At 35.4% G+C, this 23,625-nt stretch overlaps 1 protein-coding gene across 3 annotated transcripts in view; it reads right to left on the bottom strand.

Annotated features, from left to right (window-relative positions):
• Positions 1-23,625, bottom strand: part of DPYD (dihydropyrimidine dehydrogenase) — a 696,413-nt gene that overhangs the window by 306,041 nt on the left and 366,747 nt on the right. For all 3 annotated transcript variants that reach the window (XR_013991662.1, XM_081024809.1, XM_081024810.1), the window contains one exon: positions 7,573-7,757. Coding sequence is in view for 2 of the 3 variants with exons in the window: in XM_081024809.1 (XP_080880935.1) it covers positions 7,573-7,757 (185 nt within the window). In the remaining variant the exon portion in view is untranslated. The remainder of the gene's footprint in view (positions 1-7,572; positions 7,758-23,625) is intronic.

Genomic DNA, 23,625 nt, shown 5'->3' with positions numbered 1-23,625 from the left:
GTTAAATGTGTTCAAAAGATATTGTAAAATAAGTTACTAAACATTTGCTGTCAAAGTAGGTGTGGGATAAACAATGACTACAAGGCAACCATATGTCATAAAAAGCAATTTTCTGGAATATATTATATCTTTTTCTTGAAGGTGTTGCCCCACTTTAAAAACAAAACTAGAAACTGTAAACAATATATTATAGATAAGTTTAGTAAGGAACATGATAGAACTTCAGCTATTGGATTCAAAAGGTCTTGGCACTGCATTTTTTTATGAAAAATGAAAATGAGGAAACATCTGTAAGCTTTAAATTAAAATGACATGCTTGACGTGCATGTCTATCCTTTTTACAGTTCCCCATTTTAATTTTTTCTGATTAACCAGCTAATTATTGATTTTTGTTTCATAGGATAACCATGCGGCAGAAGAGGGTTACTAAAAGTGAACCTGAAGGGGGACTGCCCAGGCCTGCATCCCCTCCCCAAGAACCGCCCAGATTCATCCCCTAGAAATAAATCTAAGATGTCCAAACCCTCATAAAAAAAGGAGACAAGACCCAAGTTTTAACTGGTTCTTCATACATGCGCAAACTGCCAAAACCTGCCCTTGAGTTGAACTCTAGCCTAAGTATAATGCAATTAAAATGGAATCAACATTAAGGTTTGGCCCCCTTGTGGGTTTTTCTGTATGCATTCTGGGTAAGAGCATGCGCAGAAAGAAACCAGTTATATAACCAACATATGTCAATCAAATGACCTCAGTCTATATGTCACATCTCCTGCTGTTAGGAAATTTGCCTACACTTTCCTATATAAGAAAAAGCTAACCTAAAGTTAGGTGCAGTCCTCTGCCCCAGCAACATCTAAGCTGGCTTCTTTCTTCTTGTATGAACTTAACTACCTTGCTCTCCTCATTTCAGGCTGAGTGTGTGAATTCTTTCCACCTTTTATGAACCACCAGAGCTTAAGACGTAACAGATAAGATAACTTATTTTTACTCCTGTGTTTTTAAATAAATATTCTGGATTTAACCAATTTATTGTTAATGAATATTCTGGATTCATCTGTATAATTAAAATGCCTCACTTTTATCCTCAATTAACAATTAGATTTAGGACTTCAGTCATACTAATTGAGCTAACTGTCCCTCTATTTTCTTTGGAACTTAGAAGATGTGGACTGTTCATATTCTTAGAACTTTCCTATCCACATTCTGGTTCAGGCGTATTTTTAACCAGAATGAAGTTTCACACAGATTACAGCCTCCAATCACAATCTTCTAATTTCAGTCTCAAACTATAGAGGAACTCTCAGGTTAAGTTCTAATGCAGTATTATATTTTTAAATTTTAAGACGTACTGTAGGACTGCTGCTGATTGGCAAGAAGAGTAAGAATCCAGAATTAAAAGTACCAGGGAAGTAGTTCAGTCCAGGGGAAGATAATACCTGGACATGCCTGTGTTCAAATCCTGGGTTCCTTACTGACAAGATACTGACCTGGAATAGATTTCTTTATCATTTGAGACTTTATTTTTTAAAGCTGTGAGACAAGGACAATTATACCCATTTCACAAGATCACTGTAACCAACAAATGCACAATATATAATAGATGTTAAACAAACAGTAGCATTATTACAATAATTGACAAGTGAATATAAAAGGTATATTACAAAGGGCATAAAAATCAGGGACCACTTTTTTCATGAGATTTTTCCCATAATTTTAGTCAAAATTGAATTCTATTTCTTGACTATTTTAGTGTTGACTGGTTGTAGTAAATTTAGTTTTCCATTGTGTCATATTGTATATTTTTTTCCATTTTATATGGGTAACCTTTGAATTCAAACATCATTATGATAGGTCAGTGTGGTTATTTTTTTCTGGTACAGAACCTTTTATCTATCCATCTGACCACACAACACACCACACACACACACACACACACACACACACACACACACACGTTAAATAAATACATTAGAAAGATGCAAGTAAAAGTACAGATGTATTTTAAAATTTATACAATTTTTTGTTTAGCTACAGTCATTCTTTCAGTTATATACTCTTTCTTTGGGTACACTGTCAAAATTACCTTTGATATTCAGTAATTCTTTTCAAGTGGCAGAAGAAAACTCAATTATGCCTGGATTTCACTAGCATAATATTATTACGATGGTGCAAAAGTGATTGCAGTTTTTGCGATTTGTTTGTATCCTTTTAAACCGCAATCACTTTTGCACCAACCTATACATAAATTAAGCTGAAATCTTATTAGACCACAGATTACTAATATTAATTAAAGAAAAGTAAGTTTAATATTATAAAATATTGACTCTTCAAGGAGGGAAATGTTGACAAATTAGAAAATGTTTCTCTTTATGTTAATAGCAGATCTGACACTATCACTTCTTTAGGCAAATAATTCCTACCACATTCTGCCTCATTACATACCCCACATTAAAATCTTAAACAGTGTATTCTCATCATGTTTGGGTAACCCCAGTAGAATTACAGATCTTTCCTTCCATTTTCCCTATAGATTCTCTATTTTGGGGGCCTCCACTAGCCCAGACTGCCTTTTGGTGAAACAAAAAGAAGCTGTTGCACAGGTGCAAGGCTTACAGAGCAAGTAGAAAGTACCTTTGTGAAAATTCAAGGAAGGCACTCCTTCCTCTGAATAGAAATGGCACAACAAAAGATACCATTGTTTGGTGAGTGGAGCTTGGTCTGGATTTCAGCCAGCTGGTACCCTCATCTGAGTACCCCTTGTGGAGTGAGCAAGCTATACAATTTATCCAGCAGCCCTCTTTAAGTTCAATTCAAATAGCTCAGTATTCTTCCAGTTTTTCTTATCCTCCCTCTTTATTTGTATCTTGATTTTTGTTAAGCTTTTCTGACTCCACATCCTGATACCCACATCCACGCAAAATCAATCTTCATCTCTTCCATACTACCGTGTGCCTTTACATTTTTTATTATTGCATTTATTGTATTGTATTAAATGTCTGTTTACACAACCATCTTCCCTACCAGACCGTAAGATTATTAATGGCAAGTTTCATGTTCTAATTCATATTTATAAACCTAGTGATTAGTGCTGTCTATAAAAGATAGCACTATTTTAAAAAAATTGTTGTTTATTGAATGAATGAATGAATGAATGAATGAATGAATGAAACCATACATGAATGACTACATGGACAGACAGTTGCCTAGGGATGAATAAATGAATGGCTAAATAAAATGCTTTTATAATTACCTAAAATAGCCTTTTCAATCTTCATCTGTTAAAACCCTACACTTTGTCTTTCTATTCAAATTTCCTATTTTATAATTTTCCTCTGATACCATTTTAGCAATCCAAAAGAAATGATCCCTAATAATCCACAACACAAACAACAAATATTTAAGCTCAGACTAACGACTAAATTCTCTTACATAATCATTTCTGCAATCCAATATGGCAGCAACTCAAAACATTATTGCTCGTTTATCAATAAATTGTCTATTTACCCCAAGAAGAGCATGTCTTGGAGCAGTAAATCACTTGCCCAAGGTCACACAGTTTGAAAGTGTTGGAACTGGGTTTGAAACCAGGTCTGTTTTAATTCAGAGCCCAAATTTCTAACCACTGTGTTATACCTCTTCTCATTTATTCATTCTGGTACCCTCCCAAAGTCAAGTGTTGGGCCCAACAGCTGCTACTCGATAAGTAGTAATTGATCAAATCAACTAATGAAATTTAAATGAAGCTCTCTCAGACAACTATGAGAATTACTAAAATCCCAAAATGATGTCTTTAAATAACCACATTTATCTGAAAAAAATATATTATGAAGAAATTCTAAATAACCAGTTGCAATGATTGCAAGCCTGAATTATTACAATAATGCGTGCATTAAATCATTTTTAAAGCACACTATCTAGTGTTATGCTTTCCCCCAAACAAACTAATGTAAACCATAAGGCAAGATGTTATAAACCTTCATTCAGGAATACACCTCGAACATTATAAAAATTTTTTCTTAATGAATGCTATTTGTAAGAAAACACTATTCATTTACCGTGATAATAAACTTATGTAACAAACTAATAGGTTTGTTTAAATTCATTTAAATTCTTTAAATTCCCTTAAAATGAATTATGTCACACTATGTATTTTTAATGAATGAATACATTCTTTATTTTGAGGGTGTAACAATAAACAAGCATGGTCACTGGTTTGCCGAGACAGACCAGTAAGAACGCTTCAATCAGGGCAACTTAGGGTGCTACAAAACATACCAGGAGCAGTATGTTCCAGGAAGAGGGGGAGGAAACAAAACCTGAAGGACAAGTAGGATCCAGACAGATGAAATTGGTGGAGTAGGGGAAAGGCTGAGATTCAACAGAAATCTTGGTATGTTGGTAAAATTCCAATTGGCATTATCAGCTAAGGAGTATGGGCTTTATCTTGAGAGCAAAGAGGAACCTCTGAAGGGTTTCAAATAAGGAAATTACTATCAAACTTCTATTCTAGAAAAATGACTCTGGCTGCAATGTAGGGGCATTGGATTTGACAGGGGAGAAAGTGTAGGTAATTTTAAGAGGTGATAGAGGCAAGAACTAAGTTAATGACAGCATGTAGAAAGAAAAATCCCACTTTGCCTGTATGTTCATTTGTAATCTTATCACTACTTAGCACTTTTCACCCAACACACTGGCAGGCAGGTGGAAATGCTGATTTTACCTGACAGAGACTGTACCTATCTTCCATTTCAATTTTATTTGTAACAGGCAATTAAACATTTTATTTGACAAATCTGAACCCTTCAGGCAAATCCAAAACTCTTACTGGACACAATTTTTCTATTTTATATTTCAAACACTATTTTCTCTAGTGATATATATATATATATATATATATATATATATATACATATATATATATATATATATATATAAATATATGATATATATATATATTTAAATCTTACCCAAAAGTCTATTTTGTTCCTTTCATGAATAAGTAGTAATGTAAAATAATTGATCATTTTCTTTTCAGAATTATTTTATCAGAGTTAGGGAAATAAAAATAAAAAAGTGAAGTCAAAAGAAAAATACCCTTAAGAATACTTCAAATGACAATTGTGAAGCACTATAAAACTACAATCATCATAAAATATAGTAAATATTCTTGATGCATTTAAATTTAAAAGCTGTAAGTGGAGTTAAATAATTTGGGAAAACATCAACACCTTCCATTTTCTACATGTTCAATTTTACCTTTCAAATCTCTTCAGACTCTCTGCCTTCCCTCCATTTTCACTCCTGCAAACTGAAATCACACATTCACTAGGTTTTGTCTAGACTAAGACAAGAGCCTTTTCGCCTATCTCTTGATTCCACGTTCATTTCTTCAAGATGATGAAAGACTGGTCAGTGAGATAGCTGGTTAACCAAAAATCATACTCCACTAAAAATAAGCAAATTAAAATAAGTATATGAAAGATTTTTTACGGAGATAGACACATACAAGAGAGATGAAGAAAATTTAGACAAAAAGTTCATAAATAAAGGCGTGTACTACAGTGCTGTTTTATAACGAGAAAAATGTGTGTGTGTGTTTGTGTGTGTGTGTGTGTGTGAACATGCTAGTGTAAATCTTTCAACTGTGTTCTCTGAAGAGGTATCTCTTATTCTCAGACTGTGCTGCTTCCCACTTTTCTCATGAACCTTCTTGTTAATATATGTGAGTCAATATTATAATTTCATGTGTTTGAATGTTTCTTTTAATGCTATTATTCAGTAAAATAAGAAGCTCTCAACCCTATATTGGTTTTCAAATTGATTTTGAAAATTTATTAATCTGAGTAATCTAGAAGTCTGAGTCCCCTACTGATTTAGGGGACTTGAACCTAGGAATCAGAAATGTTAAATATTGGAAGTGGAACAGGTTTGGGAGAGCATGATTGGTTTAAAAGAAATGAATTTGAAGTGTAGGTATGATATATATCCAAGTGGAAATGCCCAGTAAATTTGAAAGGTAGGGTACACACACAAGTGAAGATGTTCAGTACCAGCTGAATCATGGGAGAGAATACACTTCTGGGGATACGGATTAAGGAGTTATGCAGGAAGGGGTGCCATTGGGAGCCTTGAGAGTTTATTAAAAAGAGTGGAATGAGAAAACTACAGCGTGATAAGCTTTGGGACAGGAAGAGCTAACGGAGTTGAAGCAGGAGTCCATCCTGGGTATTCGTCTTGAACTGCCCCTTCTGTTAATTTCTGAGCCAAGAAGACTCCAGGATACAAGTGCTACAGAGCTTGTAGCCAGCACCATTACCTACTCATCTCCTTGGCTTCCCAGGTTTCTGTTAAAATTGCATTCCCTTTTCCCTTTTCTTCCTAGCTAGCCTAGTCCATGTTGATTTATGACTGATTGGGTGGCTTTCTTAATTTTAGATTGTCATCTCCCCAAACAGCGCTTCCTAAATCTTTGTCTCCATGCAAAACCTGTAGATTGGTTACATCCATCCCTGCAGCCCTATATTTCTGGGACACCACACTTTGGCCCAAACCCCGAAACATCCTAAAAGCCCCACTATTCCAAGATGCTGGAGTGAAGTGGGAGTAGGTAGGTGAACTGAACATAAGAAATATGACTGAATCAGTACTAACTACAGACCCTACCTAGGAGATAAGTAGTCTTGCAAAAATTACAGAAACAGTAGGACAATCGAATAGACTAAGTGATCATGGCAAAGGGAAATAAAATAGTCAAGAAAGTATTAAAGACAAAATGAATTTTGTTAGCATATGAAAACAAACAAAGAAAGCAAAAGAAGAGAGACAGGAAACCTATCCAGAAAAAAATTAAGAATTTTATTAACAAAAGCAAACTTTTCCAGAAACATTTTATGTAAATGAGGTCACTGTAGCTAAATCTAATTAAATTATAGAGCAAGAAGGAAATGAAGCATTTCTTCAAAAAGTACGACAACAGATCTGGTATTAGCAGTATGGCTTTTTCCCCAAAGACCACACAGTTATTGTACCAGAGCATGTTCAACTTTATATTTTATCACTTTTAAATTCTACATTTGTATCACAAAACTAGATAGTGAAAAAAAAAATAATTGCATGGAAATTGATGAAATATTTGTTTTCTCTTCAATTAGGTGCATACAATTTGGTGGATAGTGGATAGGATCTCATCCAATCCAAATGAATAAACAACATAGTTTTCTGTATTGTGTAAGATCATTGGGAATACAGATTCTCCTATTATATTGTGTACCCCTCAGATTTGATAAAAATATTATCGGTGTCTTTAAGCCATTGGTAAGTATTCTGAACACAGCAGGACTAATAACTTCATAGCATTCCACTGGTAGAAGTGCACAATGAAATTTTAATCAATTAAACAGTTCTGTTATCCAATCCACATTTAAAACATCTTATCGGAGTAAATATGTATGTGACCTATTTCATAAATAGTCATTACATACCTTATAGAAATATTTATATGAATGAGTAGCAAAAATAAAGAAGTACTTACGCATTGGAAACAATTAACTGAAATTTATTGCAAATGCCTACCTGTATATATTTGTGAATGAACCAAGAAGCTTGCTTTCCATCATTCACTGACTCCACTGTCGTGTTAGCCATACCAACAATATCACCACCTGCAAACACCCATGGTTCACTGGTTTGCATAGTTTCCGGATCTACTTCTGGGAGACCCCATCTGTTAAATTTTATCGGGCTTAAGGCTTCTTTTACTGAAAACAAGTGAAAGACAACAGGCAATGACTACTCTGTGCATGACATAACAATAATTTGAAAATTAAGAAAAATTCTGATTTAATTATTGTTCCAGGGATTCAAACAACTGTTTTTAATGAAGCATAAAAATAGAAATTTAATGAAATATCTGAGTTAACAATACATTCAAAGTATTGACTTAACCAACTCAAAATATACCTCACATGTACAAATTAAAGACCACAGATTTGGGTAATGTTACAGATCTTGTATTTATGTTTAAGAAGCATGAATCCATGAAGAAGAAAAGTATACCCCTTCAAATATTTTAATGAATATAAAGTCCACTTAAATCCCTTTAAATGGATTTTAAATGCATTTTTTAAAACTTTATTTGTCCATAACCATTATTTTCACAAATTTGTTATAACTCAGATGATTCCAAACTTGTTCCTGTGTGTCACAGGTGTAAGTTATGATCGATGGCCAATCTTTTCCTTTCACAACAGGAACTTCTATAAAGAAAACATTTAAACTAAATCATTCGCACTTAATGTTAAACAATTTAATGGATCCAGGAATAGAGTTACATTGAGATATCAATTTCTGTTTTATCTTGTAAAAGTCAACAAACGCAAACATTACCAATAATTCCTTAAAATAGTTTTAAATATGCTAAAATAGATGCTAAATATGCTGTGTTTCAATGAATATAGTGTCATGGAAAAAGGAAGATGTTGTGTTCCTTTAAGAAAAATATCTAAAGGAAAGTTCAGACACATGTTCCTGATATTTTGAGGAGATGAAAGAATGTAAAATAGAAACAGAGTTGATTAAATAAATGAAGAAAGGTAGACTGCACAATATACGATGGAGCAAACTGAGCCCGTTTTTAGGATAAAATGTTCTCTGCAGGTATTCATCTCACGAATTTTAATTTCAGTATCTCAGGACAGACTAAAGGAGCAATTCTTTAGTCCAATCCAAAAGATAATATAACAATTTATACTAAAGAAGAACAGATTGGAAGATTCTGGAAGTTAATTGTTGAATAGATTAATGAGTCAAATATAAAATAACGAAATGTAAAAAATATTCTAGCAACTAAAACCAGTTTCTTCTGAGCAATAATAGAAATAAAAATAAACCTTGGTACATATTTGTAACCTTCTACTTAAAGAATATTAGAATTTTAGAAGCCTATTAAGGGATTACTATTGATTGTTTTCCCCACAAGATTGTATGTACCATGAGAACAGGAATGTGTCCATGTTACTCACTACTATACCACAGAGTATTTGGAAATTAGGAGACTCTCAGTTCAATGGATGGATGAATGAATAAATGAATGAGTAGATGGCTCAGCACTACTGTGCTCAGGTTTTTATTTTAGATCTGCTACTGTTTGTATCTCTGGTGCAATTTCACTTTTCACTGAGAGTAAAATTAAATATTCGTGTAATTATTTTCAATGCAGAATGGCATGTTGAGAAGATTTTTCTAATGTTTTTAAAGGTCACAGGAAATGAGACCTTTATCATTTGTTCCCTATTGCATAACAGAATATCATTACCATCTGTTGACAGTTACTTGAGTTGCAAGAAAGTCAATAATGAGTATGGCTTGTCAATTCAACTTTCTATAATAATGGTAACTGTTAACACACCATCACTAAATGGTTTATGTAATGGGATATATATATGCAAGGGGTAAAAAAGAATTCTCCTATGTAAAAAATGACCTACTTTATCTAAGACTTTGACCCATATGACTTCACTGATGTGTGGTATATAAAACTGAACACAACAAAAGAACAAGACAAACAAATGAAGAAACAAAAACTCATAGACACAAACAATAGTGTAGTGGTTACCAGAGGGTAAAGGGGAGGTGGGTGGTAGATGAAGGTAAAGGGAATCCAATATATGGTGAATGGAAAGAGAACTGACTCTGGGTGGAGAACACACAATGGGATTTATAGATGATGTAATACAGAATTGTACACCTGAAATCTGTGTAACTTGACTAACAATTGTCACCCCAATAAACTTTAATAAAAAAAACTGTGATATAACTTTGTCTTTTATAGTGATATGAAATAAAGATGATTTTTAAATGAGAAGGAATTCAAAATTATTTCACTAGGTGATCAAAGCTCGTTTATACATTTTTCTCATATTTTACAAGAATATCCTTGACAGTTAGCACAGACTTCACTCTAAGCTTGAGCAAGGAGGGATTATGACTTAGTTATCTTTGATTTCCCTCAGCAGCTATTATAGTTAAACACATATATACTGTGAAATTATTAAAGTTTAAGCTTCAAGGTCCCTTACTTACATGGGTCTCTTTCAGGGCCCCGTGACTAAATTTGAATATGTAATTTTTTTTCTTTATAGTGGAGTCCTCAAATTATATAAACTTAAGGGCTTATAGTGCTTGAATCTACCCTTGAGTACACTGTATTATACACAGTAGGTGCTGCATAAATGCTTGTGGAATTAAATTGAAGTTCTTGAGTAATGTGCTTGATAATTTCTTATGCTTTAAAAATGTACATAGTATGATTCACTTTAATATTAGAGCTCCATCACTAACTCAGTCAGATAGTAGTCAGGAGATGTTACTTCAAGTTTAATAAATAACTCTTGCATTTCTTAAAATATTTAGTAGAGACACCATAAGTCACCGAGCAGCATTTATTTGTGAATTCAAAAGGGCTATTTTATTCATGGATCTTTCCATTGTATACTGTATGTCCCTAAACATTCACACATACTTATATTTACTTTAAAAAATATGCTCTTTTCCTCAATATTTGATACATTTATACTGTGAAATCTTGGACCTGAATATCAACTACTTTGATTATTTTTATCATTGTTAATAATCCAGATAACCTCACTAATAAACAACTCTCTCACACTGTATTCCAAACTAGAAAAGTATTTTCTTTCACACTGAAAATTATCTAGGCCACCTTTTGAAAATTATCTACTGAATTTCCCCCTTACTCTTTTTGGAGGACTTCAAATTGAATATGCTCTTTTATTTAAGAAATAAATAGAAAACATAATGAGAAGCCACGCAGCTGGTTGTAAGGGTATTTAACATTTTATAGTAAAGCTTATGTCAATCAAAATAGAGATCATTTGTTTCCATTTTAATATCTAATATTTTGACTTTCAATATCCACAAAGGATCCTTGGAAAAGTAGGACATGAACAACTTATATGAATAAAACCAGTGCATGGTGGGTCAGAAACGGTTTCTGTCAGCGACACTAAGTAGCCAATGCAAAGATGACTGTTCATTACAACTTGAACATCAAATGGTTAGGGTCATTTCCCTGTAGGCACAGTGGACTCAATGTAAATATAGATACACACACACAAACACATACACACACACACATACATACATACAGAGGGTGTCCAAAAAATGTATACACATTTTAAGAAAGGAAAAAAACTGTATTAAAATTGTAGTACTCAATATATACCAATAACAAAAGATGAATACAAGTCACGTTTGACTTCTCCAATTACAAGAGGTGCTCAAAGTGGTTACTATCAATGCAATTTTAATACAGTTTTTCCCTTCTTAAAACATATATACATTTTTGACACCCTCTGTGTGTGTGTGTGTGTGTGTGTGTGTGTGTGGAGAGAGAGAGAGAGAGAGAGAGAGAGAGAGAGAGAGAGAGAGAGAGAGAGAGAGAGAATGAATTCACGAATTTATTGAAACTTTGTTGAATTTAGTATTATGGATCCAAACAACACCTTTCATGATTTCAATGACTCTTTTGAAATATAATAGAGTTATTTCCATTATTTAACCATATTTTTAAGCTCCAAAGTATTTAACTTAGAACTCAAATCAAAGATTGAGTAAAAAAAATCCACATGCATTTTATTCATAATTTGACAGAAAAGAGTTCCTTCATTTAACCACTTAGATTGTCACCCTCCTCCTCATGGTAAGTACCCTCTATGAGCTCCTCAGGGCTCTCTTACATCTCTGCTGATACAATTCACTTGAAACACAATGAAAACAAACCTCAGACACACATCTTCTGTTCTACCGTTTCCTAGTTTGGAAGGAGTGAAAGCATAAGTGGATGGAAAATGTATATTTATATTTGCAAACCAAATAACTACTTGCCATTTCCTATGAAACATTAAATGAATATTAATAGGACTGTATCCTTTCTTTCTTGTTTATAACATAATGAGGGTGGGGGAAAGAGATTTTCTGTTAAGATCAGGCACAGTATTCCCACAGATTTCTATGAGACTGCATCTTGACAGAGAAGGCAGCATGTGTCCCAGTAGCTCCATAGTTGAACAGAAAAAGAACTTGAAAAACAAACCCAAAACATGCTTATTCACAGTCTATATTATTCTGCAAATGGGAGAGAAATGTGTTAAATGATATGGTGTCTAGAATTTTATGCAGTCTTTAAAAAGAACAAAAACATCCTCAATTCATACCAAACATTAGAGATTTATGGTAATTTTCTGTTTTAATTACTAGTATGTTTGAATGAGCTTATTTAAAAAAACAATACTCTAAGGTAGATTTAAAACAAGAAATGGTTTTGAAAAAGGAACTTTTAGTCAATTTAATGTTATGCATGAAATGTTGTTTTTTTTATATAGACTTAATTGTATTATGACACACAAGTTCTTCAATAAGTCACAGCTTAAAATTGCAGAGAACGTCCCTCAGGGCCATATCACTTGGAGATGCAGATTGCCAAGGTCAATTAAACTGATGTGGCTCTGCTGTCGTATATGTAGGAGAGACCCACAAGCATATAACAAGTATACTCCTCAGTATTTATAAAATGCTGGTAAGAATGTTATGTTTTTGTACATAAATATAAATTAATTCTCCATAAACAATTCAACAGAATTCATAATGAAGAATTGTTAGTATTCTATGGAGAGTTTGAGATGTTATAAAACGATGGGGGAGGAATACAAAATTTCAATATAATAAAATGCTATCTTGAAAACATAGATGAATTCATCTGTGTGCTTCTTTTTTAACTTTACATAACCTATTAGCCATTAGGACAAAAGCAGAATGAAACAAAAGGGCAAGCTGAGGCAACAATCTTGGTAAATCAGAGCTGAAAGCAAAATCTCAGCAAGAACAAATAAATTCTAATTGCAGGGTCAGGGTAGCAGAGACCCCTTTAAATAGGATAACTAGGGAAGTGTCCGAACCAGAGAATGCCTTCAACATAGAATGATCAAGTCCAGTTGGCATGGGTTTTGCCTTTACTACATCTCCCTCTGCCTCTAAGTATTTGAAGCAACATGCTACCCATTCCCAAACACAATGTCAACCACAATGAAGATTCATCATTTTATTTCTGTGAAACCCTCAAAAGTTAACCTTGATTCTGCACCTTCTGGCTCCTCCAGGACCTCAAATATCATCTCTGACTTCCTTCAGAATATTCTACTTCTTCTGCTCTCCTCTCCTCTCATCTCCTATTTTGAAAGCTGGTTTTGACATGGTTCTCTGTTCTCACTGCTAGTCTCACATCTTCATTTCCCTAATTTCTTGGAATAATTTACAGACTGTCTACTGTTTTCACTGCCCAGTTATTCCTTCCAGTCTGTCCCTCTAAGGAAAGCGTGGTCTCCTCAGTCACCACATTCTGGGACCTCGGTCCACCTCCCTGTTGCTTTTCTGTAGCATCCAAGTTGAATCACATTCATTTTGATCTTCTTCGATACGCAGAATACTATTTCATCCGGGCTCTCCTCATTTGAAACTGTCTTTCTTGGGCTCCTACTCCTTCTTCCCTCTTTATCTTCCTCTTCCCAGCTCTAAAAAAGTCAGTCTACCACACTTTTATGTGTTAGAAATTGTAGTCATCTTGTGCCTTTAACTTCACCTCTATGAAAATGACCTCAAACATTATCTCAAGTTCCTTTATTCCGGCCCTTTCAGCTACCTGGTAGACTCCAACCTGAATGCTCTACTGTTCCTTCCAAATCATCATATGCAAACCCCAGTTCAAAGATTCCTCTGGCCCTTCCTCCATTTCATGACTGGTTATCACTGACCTCCATTTATACATTTTCTGTTCTCCGGGCAACTGGTTCCTTTCTCTTTTCCCCACTGTCAGGAGAAGAACTTGACTCCTACTTCATAAAGAATACAGAAGCTATCATTGGTAACTCCTTTGTCTTGTCATTGCCCAAACTACAAACTTACTGGATTTGTGCCCACTCCACCTCCCTCTTATACAAGGCCAGTCCCTGCACATTAACCCTAGGATTCTCTCCTCTTACCTTGTAGGGCTTTTGTTCTTTAGGTTATATGCTCTCTCTCTCTCTCTTCTCTGTTACCAGTCGCTCCCCCTGAATTACATGTTTCCCATAACCGTGTACATACATGTACAGTATCTCCAATTTTTAAATGATTACAGCCCTGCATTTGTCTCCCAAAGCTTCACTAAAACTCTTTTCATGAAGACGATTAATTAGCCCCAGGTTGCCACATTCAGTGACTCTTCACAGCGAACACTTTGGTTTAGGTCCAGAGCAAGAGTTAGTTAAGCAAGTCACCCAAAGAATAAGATTTAAGGAGATCCCTGGACTCAAGACTGTGCAAGTACAGAAAGGCACCTCACCTGTCTCACCCTAATGATGGCACTACCTTCCTTGATTTCTTGGCAGCATTCAAGACAATCAATTCTTCCTCATAAAAGTCCCTTTTGGCTTCAAGGACACTGTGGGGACAGAGCCAGAAGAGCAGTTTCCAGGCTCTCGACCTCAGGTGGAAAGGTGCTGGCTTGGGTAGTAGATGGCCATCAGCTAGTCATCAGCTTGGGTGACTAGTAGGCCATCAGCTGTAAATTGTTAGCCATTAGTCATTAATATAACTGCCGTGGCTGTGATGGCAGTGGGGTTGGTTGGCAGAGAAGCGGATGGCAGATTGTGCATCGTGTGAAGCCTGCTTCCTGTATCTCCAACCCAGCTGCCAGCAAGAATATAGTGGTATGAACCTCTCATCCATGGCTCCATTGGTGTTCCTTTTTGGCCTCACCATATCCTATGTTCTTGTGTGGGGAACAGGACCAGAGACCCTATATGACAGACACCATACTTTATGCTTTTCAACCTGATTCCATGATCACTCTTTAAATCTTCACTGCTGTATTTTCCTATTCTGCTTTCTCAAATGACCTAGAAGTGGATCGTAAAATCCTTGGCATAATCTTTGAATCTTTTCTCTCTGATTATCTCAACATCCAGTCAGTGCCCATGTTGTGACAATTCATCCAAAGGAAACTCTCCTGTTACTTCTTACATCTCATTTATATCATCTTCATGTAATAAAGAATGTTAAGAAAAGCAATTAGCATTTATTGACCTCTTGTATGAGGCAGGCATGATACTGAATATTTCCATATAATATCTCATGTAGACCACAAAACAACTCTTTAAGGTAGATATTATCATTCTGAAACTAGCCAATAGGTGGCAGAGCCAGTATTTGGGTCTGGTTCTTTGTGACTCCAAAGTCCTCCTTGCCACTAGCCCTTGGTACGGGGGCAAGAGAAAGCTAAGAATGGGCCAACAACAGTCCCCTAAACCTTCGCTACTGGGAACCATGGTAGCAACTAAAATGAAGCAGATGGAGGGTGGAGGGATAGCAAAGAATTCTAGTATTAACCAGCTTTACAGATACAGACTTTAGGTATTCTCTTCCAATGGAACCATTTCTGTTCCCTTTCTGCTAAATTACCCACAACCACTTCCTGTTAAACTAGTCCCCATGTGACTTGATTTCAGTACTATTTGCTTTGCCTCCTTCCCTCCTTGACTTCAGGACCCATATCTGAGTCAGAGCCTTTCCCAGCATCTAGCACAATAATTGGCATATAAAAGGTACTCAACAAATGTTTTTCAGTTGAAAAATATAATATGAAAAATGTAATCGTTGTTGTTCCATTATTTAGCACTCATGTTATGTTTTCTTAATTTGTTATTTTTCTTGTAAGTCTTATTTCCACAATCAGAAAGTCAGCTCATTGTAGAGAGGTAGCCCAAATATTTTTCTTTAAAAAAAATAAAAATACATAAATTAAAAAGCCTCTACAGTGGCAAACACACTGACTAGGAAAAAATAGCCACTTGGTTAATTTCTTTTGATTTATGTAACTATTTGATTTCCCTACTGCTGTGGTTAAATAATGTTCAGTTTGGATATTCTTATAGAATCCAGGCAATATAAAATACAGATTTACTTTTGTTCTCCTCCATGCTCAGGACAAGCTTAGGCTCCCTAAATTAAAAACAAAAGATGGATGTCAATAATAGCCTGTAGCAACTACTTTTGTTTTCCTTGTATTCTATGGGGAATCTCATTCTCATTTCCTAAACTGACCAACTAATCAATTCAGAATTAAAATTGTCCAAGCACTTCACCTTGATTTGCTTATCTCTCTGCAATAATTCCATCTATTTAAAACTCTAACCTCCTTGAAGATTTGATTTCATTTTATCTGGAAGAGATCTCCTCAAGGAGGCTAGTGTCCTTGAAGGAAATATATGGGGATTGTTTTCAAATTCTCTGTTGGATTCCCAAATGCTACACTTTGATTTGCTTATTTATATTCAATGATACCACCTACTTAAGACTACAAACTCCTTGAAGGAATAGATTATCCTTTAATCTGATTTGGACCATAATCATCATAATTCTATGCACATTTGGGTGCTTAATACTTCTCCATAATTAGAAGAGAGTGAAAAAAGTAGAAAGGCTACTGAAATGTTTTATATATACTTTTCAGTGAAATAAATTTCTAAAATGTTGAATGATACCATGAGTGACATAAATAATTACAGAAAAGGGTTAAGAAAAATGTTTAATATAAGATCCCCATTGGTTCCATTTAAAGACTAAATAAAAACAAACAGAAAGCCAGTAGTAAATTATACTACTTGTAAAAACAATATTATTAAAATATAAGTGAATACTGAAAAATATTTTAATTAACAAAATAAATCAAATGGAAAAGATCCCTAAATAGAGCTTTAAAAGTAAGTCTGTGTGTGTTTGACTGCCATGACTAATTATGTATCCATGTAATGTGTGTTCAATTTGGGCTTATTTAAATAGCAGAAATGCTCATTAGCTGCAGTATATCTGTGAAGCTTCAGTAAACAGTTTAATGGTTTTTATGTTTAACCAATTTCATAAGTTCCTGTAATTTTAGCTTTAGCAGGCTCATTAATGTTATTTTTTGATATCCATCTTATGACTTTTTTTCCTTGTCAATCGGCTGTAGGCGTACTTCAATGCAAACTTAAAACATACAGTAGAATTTCTTTTAAACAATTTTAGTCCATAAGTAAATGCACAATCCAGAAATATAGTTTCTTTACATAGAGCACTAGGTGTAATACCATACAGTCAAGGAATACCTTACCCGTGGTTTTGACAAAGGCTAGATTCAATGGGGTTCATAATGATAATAATGACAAACATTTGTTGAGTGCTTCCACAAATGTGTGGCTGGTTCTGAACCAGGCAACACATATACTGTCTCTTTGGATCCTCACAGAATAGGTACTATTTCAATCTTATAGTTGAGGAAACTGAGACTGAGGTACCATATTTTGCCGTGTATAAATGTGCTCCTGTGTGTAATACACACCCACATGTTTGGCCCAAACTGTTAGGGGAAAAAATCTTTCATTTTAATTTTTTAATTCAAATTTTTGTTTACATTTAGGTACTTGTTTTTTGTATTATGAAGAAATTATACCATTTTTTAAACATTATGGTAGAAGAAATGTTATGTAACAAATAATTACAAAACACAAGAACAGACACAAGATCCAAGAAATTTTACGTACCAGTGACAAATTTACGATAGTTATGCATCATAGAAGGCCAAGAGCTCTTCATCGTTTCAAGTTCATCATAAGTTCAACAAAACTGATTATCGTTATTTCAGGGTATTATTTTGCATATGGATATCGTTATTGATTTCTAGTGTTAAACTTTTAACTAATTAGCATGAATAAAAGAACTAAAAACATTTATATATAACAGATATGGAATTAGTTCTACAATGTGTAATGTGCATCCTTATTTTTCCCTCACAAATTTAGGCAAAGAAGTGCTCATTATACACGGCAAAATATGGTAAGTTGCCCAGGTCACACTCTTAGAGTTTGAATCTAACTACAAATCAGCAACAGATGTACCAAGTAGAAAAGCCTGGAGGTCTTTAGGAGCATTTGGAGATACATTACCTTTTTAGGATTAGATATAATCATAAGGATGGTTAAAGTTCCTGAAGAAAAACAGAAATCCAGGTAAAACTAGAGTCAACCAGTTATTTTTTCAAAGTGACATCAAGCACAACCTGAACGAAAGCCAAGAGGAGGAAACATCAGAGTTGCACGAAAATCAAGGTATTTCTGACTCACACAAGCCAGGAAGAAATCATTTCAAGAAACATCAAATACAAGAGAAATGTAAGGTAGACAGGTTGGCGATCTGGATGTCAATAAGCAGTGAAAGATGACATTTGCAGGTAAATGATGAGTGAAAAAGGGCAGCATAAAGGGGTTAAGGAGAGAGGCTCTACAAAGACGGCAAGGCAGTGCACACAGGACTATCCCTCTGGAAGTTTAACGATTGCATAGAAACAAATTAAGGCACTAGCTTGTACTCATACATTCAGTTAGCAAATATTTATTGTCTACCATGTACTAAATTTTGCTGTAGGCACTGTAGTAAACCACAGATAAGGGGCCTGTCTTTGTGGGGTATACATGCCAGCTGGCAGAAGATAAAACATGAAAAGTAAACAAGTGAACTATGTGGTAGTGAAAATGGCTATGAAGCATATTACATGACAGAGAGTGTTATAAGGTGAGGGGCATGAGTAGCGGGAGAGGTACTTTAGGTCACAGAGAGAATGGAGGGTCATGGAGGGCTCTGTGAGGAGATGCCATCTGAGCTAAAACATAAAGGATAAGAATGAGCCAGCATGGGAAGACCTTGAGGCAGATCTTTCCAGGCAGAAGGAAGGGTTGCCGAGGAGTTAGGAGAACAGGAGGTAGAGGCACTTGAAAGGCAGAAGGGGGGCTTTCTGGGGGTGGAACAAGGCAACAAAGTGAGAGGAGAGAAGACCTGAGAGATTGTCAAAGGCCTGATGAAGGAGGGATTTGAGAATTGGGAAGAATTTGATCTAAATAAAGTAGGAAACCACTGGAGGGTTTGCAACAGGGGAATGAACTGATGTAATTGCTATTTCAAGGCTGATTCTGGTCGGATTACATGGCAGCAGGAGTAGAAGCAGGGTGACCAGTAGGAATCTGCACTTCTCAATGTAAGTGAAACTGGCCATTCTCTCCACAGGAGGACGGCTTGCTGGCCCTCAGACGACACTATACATAAACACCACTTTCATATATTCTAGTGTTTACAGTGAATTTTCTGTGGGAACATGGAGAATAAAGCAACAAGTTTATTCTCTTCATCCCAACCTTATCATCCCTATATTTATCCATCTCTTCATTCATTCTGACGGGTTCAAGAAAGGCTGACACTTTGGCACATGGACAATTTTGAGCTGAAGACAATCAAGGCCCAAAAGACGCAGGAAGAGCTTTTATTTATTTTTTTTTTCACCTCCCCTTAACTGCCTGAAGGAGTTTAGATAGAGGGTCTCATGCAGAAAGAGAACTATGATTAGAGATGACCGGAAGTGTAGGCTTGGTGTGGTCGCTGGGCATGAGCAGCAGGGCCTGGAACTCACAGTCCTGTCTGAGGTCCTTGTAGTTGTAAGGTATGGCAACGGTTTGCTCTTCCCATCTACCTGTAGGTGTTCTTCCTCCCATCTGAAGTCCCAGACCCTTATCCCTTCGTACTTAGTTCAGGATGGCATGTAAGCGTTAATTACCCAACTGCCTGTGGGTCTCATATTCTTATGGGCCTCCTGTACATACACAGTTAAAGTTGTTTTCCTCCTGATTTACAGCCCTGTAGTCCTACTGTCAATATAATTTAGAATATAGGAGATATATAGAGTGAAACTGAAAAAGAGCAGGGGCCAAAAAGGAGATACATATTTAATTACATGTTCCCTCTGTGTGTGAGGGAAACATATTTCATCAACATGCCCCTTTAGATTTCCAGTACCTACCAACTTTGGAACAAAATTCCGATACCTTAGCCTAACCCTAAAAATACTTTGTGAATTAGCAGTTTCCACCTGTATTTCTCACGCTGTGCCTTATGATCTAGCTGAAGGAACTACTCCATGTATGTATCCAGTTCATTCACTGTGATGGAATGTGCTTTCCAGTGTCTCTGTTCTCTTAATTCCTACCCAGTCCTCAACTCTATTACAAATGCCATTGCCTCCATAAAACTTCTTTGATTCTTACAGCTGGAAGTCATCTCTCCACTTTGTGTGTAACACTAGCAGTTTATCTATTTTTTCTTCAGTCACTTTTTACTTAATGACATTTTTATTTATGTGCATTTCTCCCCCCCCCCATTAGACTGCAAGCTCCCATAGCAGGGAAACTATTCATTTTTGTGTACCCAGAACCTAACACAGAATCTTATATACTTAATAAATACAGAAAGAAAGAATGGAAAGGAAGTTTCCACAAGTATGAAGGAGGGCAGATTAGAAGTATCAAAATTAAATTGAGGCAACTGGTTTCAATCCTACAATCGGGGAGAATAATTTTAGATCTTAAAGTGTGAGAGTAATGTAACAATACTGGTGATGCAGAAGTTCACTTGGCAGCAGTGTGCAAATATAGGGGAAACATGGGGCCATATTAAACCAAGTGAATTGTCAAAACACTTTCCAGAGGGCTTGGAATGTCATTGGGTATCTGCCGAACACTTACTGTATAGCATGCTTAAAATTCTTTCAGGCACTTGTGTGGGGGGAAAAATGCTCATGTGAGGAAAAGTCCTTTGAAAACACTTTAGAGAACTTCATAATTAAAACTATTATAAGTATGGCTAGCATAGAAAAAAGGTTGGCACTGGATAACATTAGTCCATATACGTGTAAAGATTTGTTGGGACTTCTGATGAATATTAGAGAGTAGGCAGGCCTAATAAATTACACATACATACATGCATATTATATTTGAATTGGGTACCTTCCATATTTAGAGGATAGCTATTAAATATGATTCAAAATAATTTTTCAACTTATATAATTACAGCTTACATTTATGCAGGTAATGTCTAATATAATCAAAGACTATCGTAAATAGGTATACTGTTATTTTTGTGCTTTGAGCCAAGAACACAAAGCAATTAACAATAATAATCTGCAATACAGCATATTCTTAATACATGCTATTAAGAATGTTAGTATAAAATCTGCATCAGTACTTTTTAATTTACCTAGATTTTGCATCTTGATTTTTACCTCTCAAAGCAGCTTAGTGTAGTTTAACATTTCACAAAACTATTAGGTTTCAGAATAAACTTCTCCTATACCATAAGCTAAACTAGTGTCTAAAAGACAAATACCACAGGCCATGGTCAGTAAAGCTCAGGACATCTGTTCCACTCACTTATACGAGGACACGTTGAATAACATTGGCTATGTTTTATGATTTCTGTTCTCTGAAACAATTATGATATTTTTCCATTTTCTACCTTCTTTCCAAGACAAAACTTAATACATGCCACTGCTCTACTTCTTGTATGTAATCTTTGATTTGATGGAAAACTACTGATTTATCCACTGTCTCCCTGTAAGAATGCTTATGATATCAACCACTAGTGAAACCTGAAAAATAAAGATAAGGGAATCTGAACAGAGCTATTCACTGGGGGAAACAAACCTATTCCTACGCAGTTATTAGAGGGAAATAAAACAATTACAGAAATATCACGTTGTGCTTCAAATGGATGTCTAAGGCAGCTATAAGTGATGTGATGTTGATTCCAAATCATTTTCAACACTGTTATCAGTTTGACCTCCCTCCTCATCACCTCCACCCTTTTAAAATAATTTTAAAGAACTGTGCAAAGATTCCATTATTTTGGATGGTTATTTTGAAGAAATGCCAGTACTTGTATTAGATTCCACCACTTCATGCTCATTCTGCACAGTATATTTTATAATAGAAAGACAATAAATCTCTCAGCCAGAAAAAGAATCTGATAATTAGGAAGGACAATTGTTAAGAAAATACATATAGTTATACTATTGGGTTCCTGAGAATGTCCTCCCCCACCCCCCCACAAAATACAGTTAAAAGCAAGGCAATATACAGAAAAGACTGAAAAGGGCTCATGCTCAATACGTGATATGTCCAATACAAAGCATGTGTCAGTGTTTTATTACTCAGGCATTATAAAATGAAATGATAGCAGAAGGAACCACATGCATTAGTAAGTGGAAGACAGTAAAGAACCAGAGAATAAAACTGTCCTGAATGCCATGTTCTATTTAAGATATTGACCATCGGAAAAGCAGCAGTAATAAAAGCTGACTTTTTCTTCTTCATGGAATTGAGGTGAGATGCTTCTGGATTTCCAGAAGAAATGCCACATACACTCTTTTATCATACTTTTAAGAAGCTGTTATCTAAACTCTATGTTATAATGGCTTTCATTCATTCATTCAATCAATTAATAGCCACTATTCTAAGCAGTAGGTTTTGACAGTGAAAAGACAAATGCTATACGAAAGATCTGGCAATTAAGTTCGCGAACTTTCCACCATGCACTCACATGATGGAAAGTTTGCAGACTTAATTGTCCAATCTTCATATAATGATTCCCAATGTCTGATTTCATTCATTCTCTGTTTTCTTAGTTCTCATCCCATTTCCAGTTGTTGAATGGATTAGCAAATTCGAATACCACACATCACCATTTCCCTCAGATCTGCTCTACCTGCAGCATTTGTGAGTTCTATCTGCATCAGGACATCTGATCAGACTCCCACGCTAGACACTCTACATTCAACCTCTTATCAAACAGATGACAAAATCCTGACTAATCTACTTAAAAAAATATGTCTTGATTCTGAATGTTCTTGTGTAGTTCTACCTCGTCTACCTTAATCTAGGCCTTAATCAGTAGCCACTTAAACTAATGAAAACAGTCTTTTAACTGTCTTAATTCCAGGCCATTTTTTTTTAAACACTACTGCCACCAGGAGTAATATGCCTATTATACACCCTGACTTCTTCTTCCATATGGGGAAACAGTTATTGCTATAACACTCCTGGTGTCTGTCTGTATCTTACGTACCTCTCCTTAAGAAGTTGACATTAGTAATTGTAATTAGTGAATCTGGAAGAAGAAATTAGGCAGGAACAATTCCCCTGTCACGCCTATAGTTTGGGATCTGTCCATCTGAGCATAGTTCTCTCCCTTGCTTAATACTAAACTTATTACTAGAGCAGCTTCCCATCAGGGAACCGATACTGTTGGGTCATACTGGTGATTGGGTGAGTTACTTTACCTAACCAAGATATTCTCTACTAGAAAACACATTTGCTTTCTGATAGGAACCACCTCAAAGGTGATTTCATGGTTTCTAATTCCCAACTATTTGAAGAATATTACAAAAAGATCAAAAACCCAAGTAGAGGGAAGGAACATCCAGCACCTACCAGAGTTAGCTCACTGACAGTGACAATCTCTCCCATATTTAAACCTCCCCATTTGTCACCTGGATGTCTATAGGATAAAATTGAAACTCCCAAGCTTAGTATCTAAGTCTCTTGACCCCACATAAATTTGTAGCCAAATTTTCTGCCATCTTATCCCTATCCACTTGCTGCCTTGTCTTCCCACACATCATCTTCTCCAGCTAAACAGAATTTCTTTCCATTGTCT

This window comes from Rhinolophus hipposideros (genome assembly GCF_964194185.1).
Source record: "Rhinolophus hipposideros genome assembly, chromosome: 19".
Classification (NCBI taxonomy): domain Eukaryota; kingdom Metazoa; phylum Chordata; class Mammalia; order Chiroptera; family Rhinolophidae; genus Rhinolophus; species Rhinolophus hipposideros.
The sequence above is the reverse complement of the archived record's forward strand: the minus strand, read 5'-3'. Positions and strand labels throughout refer to the sequence as shown.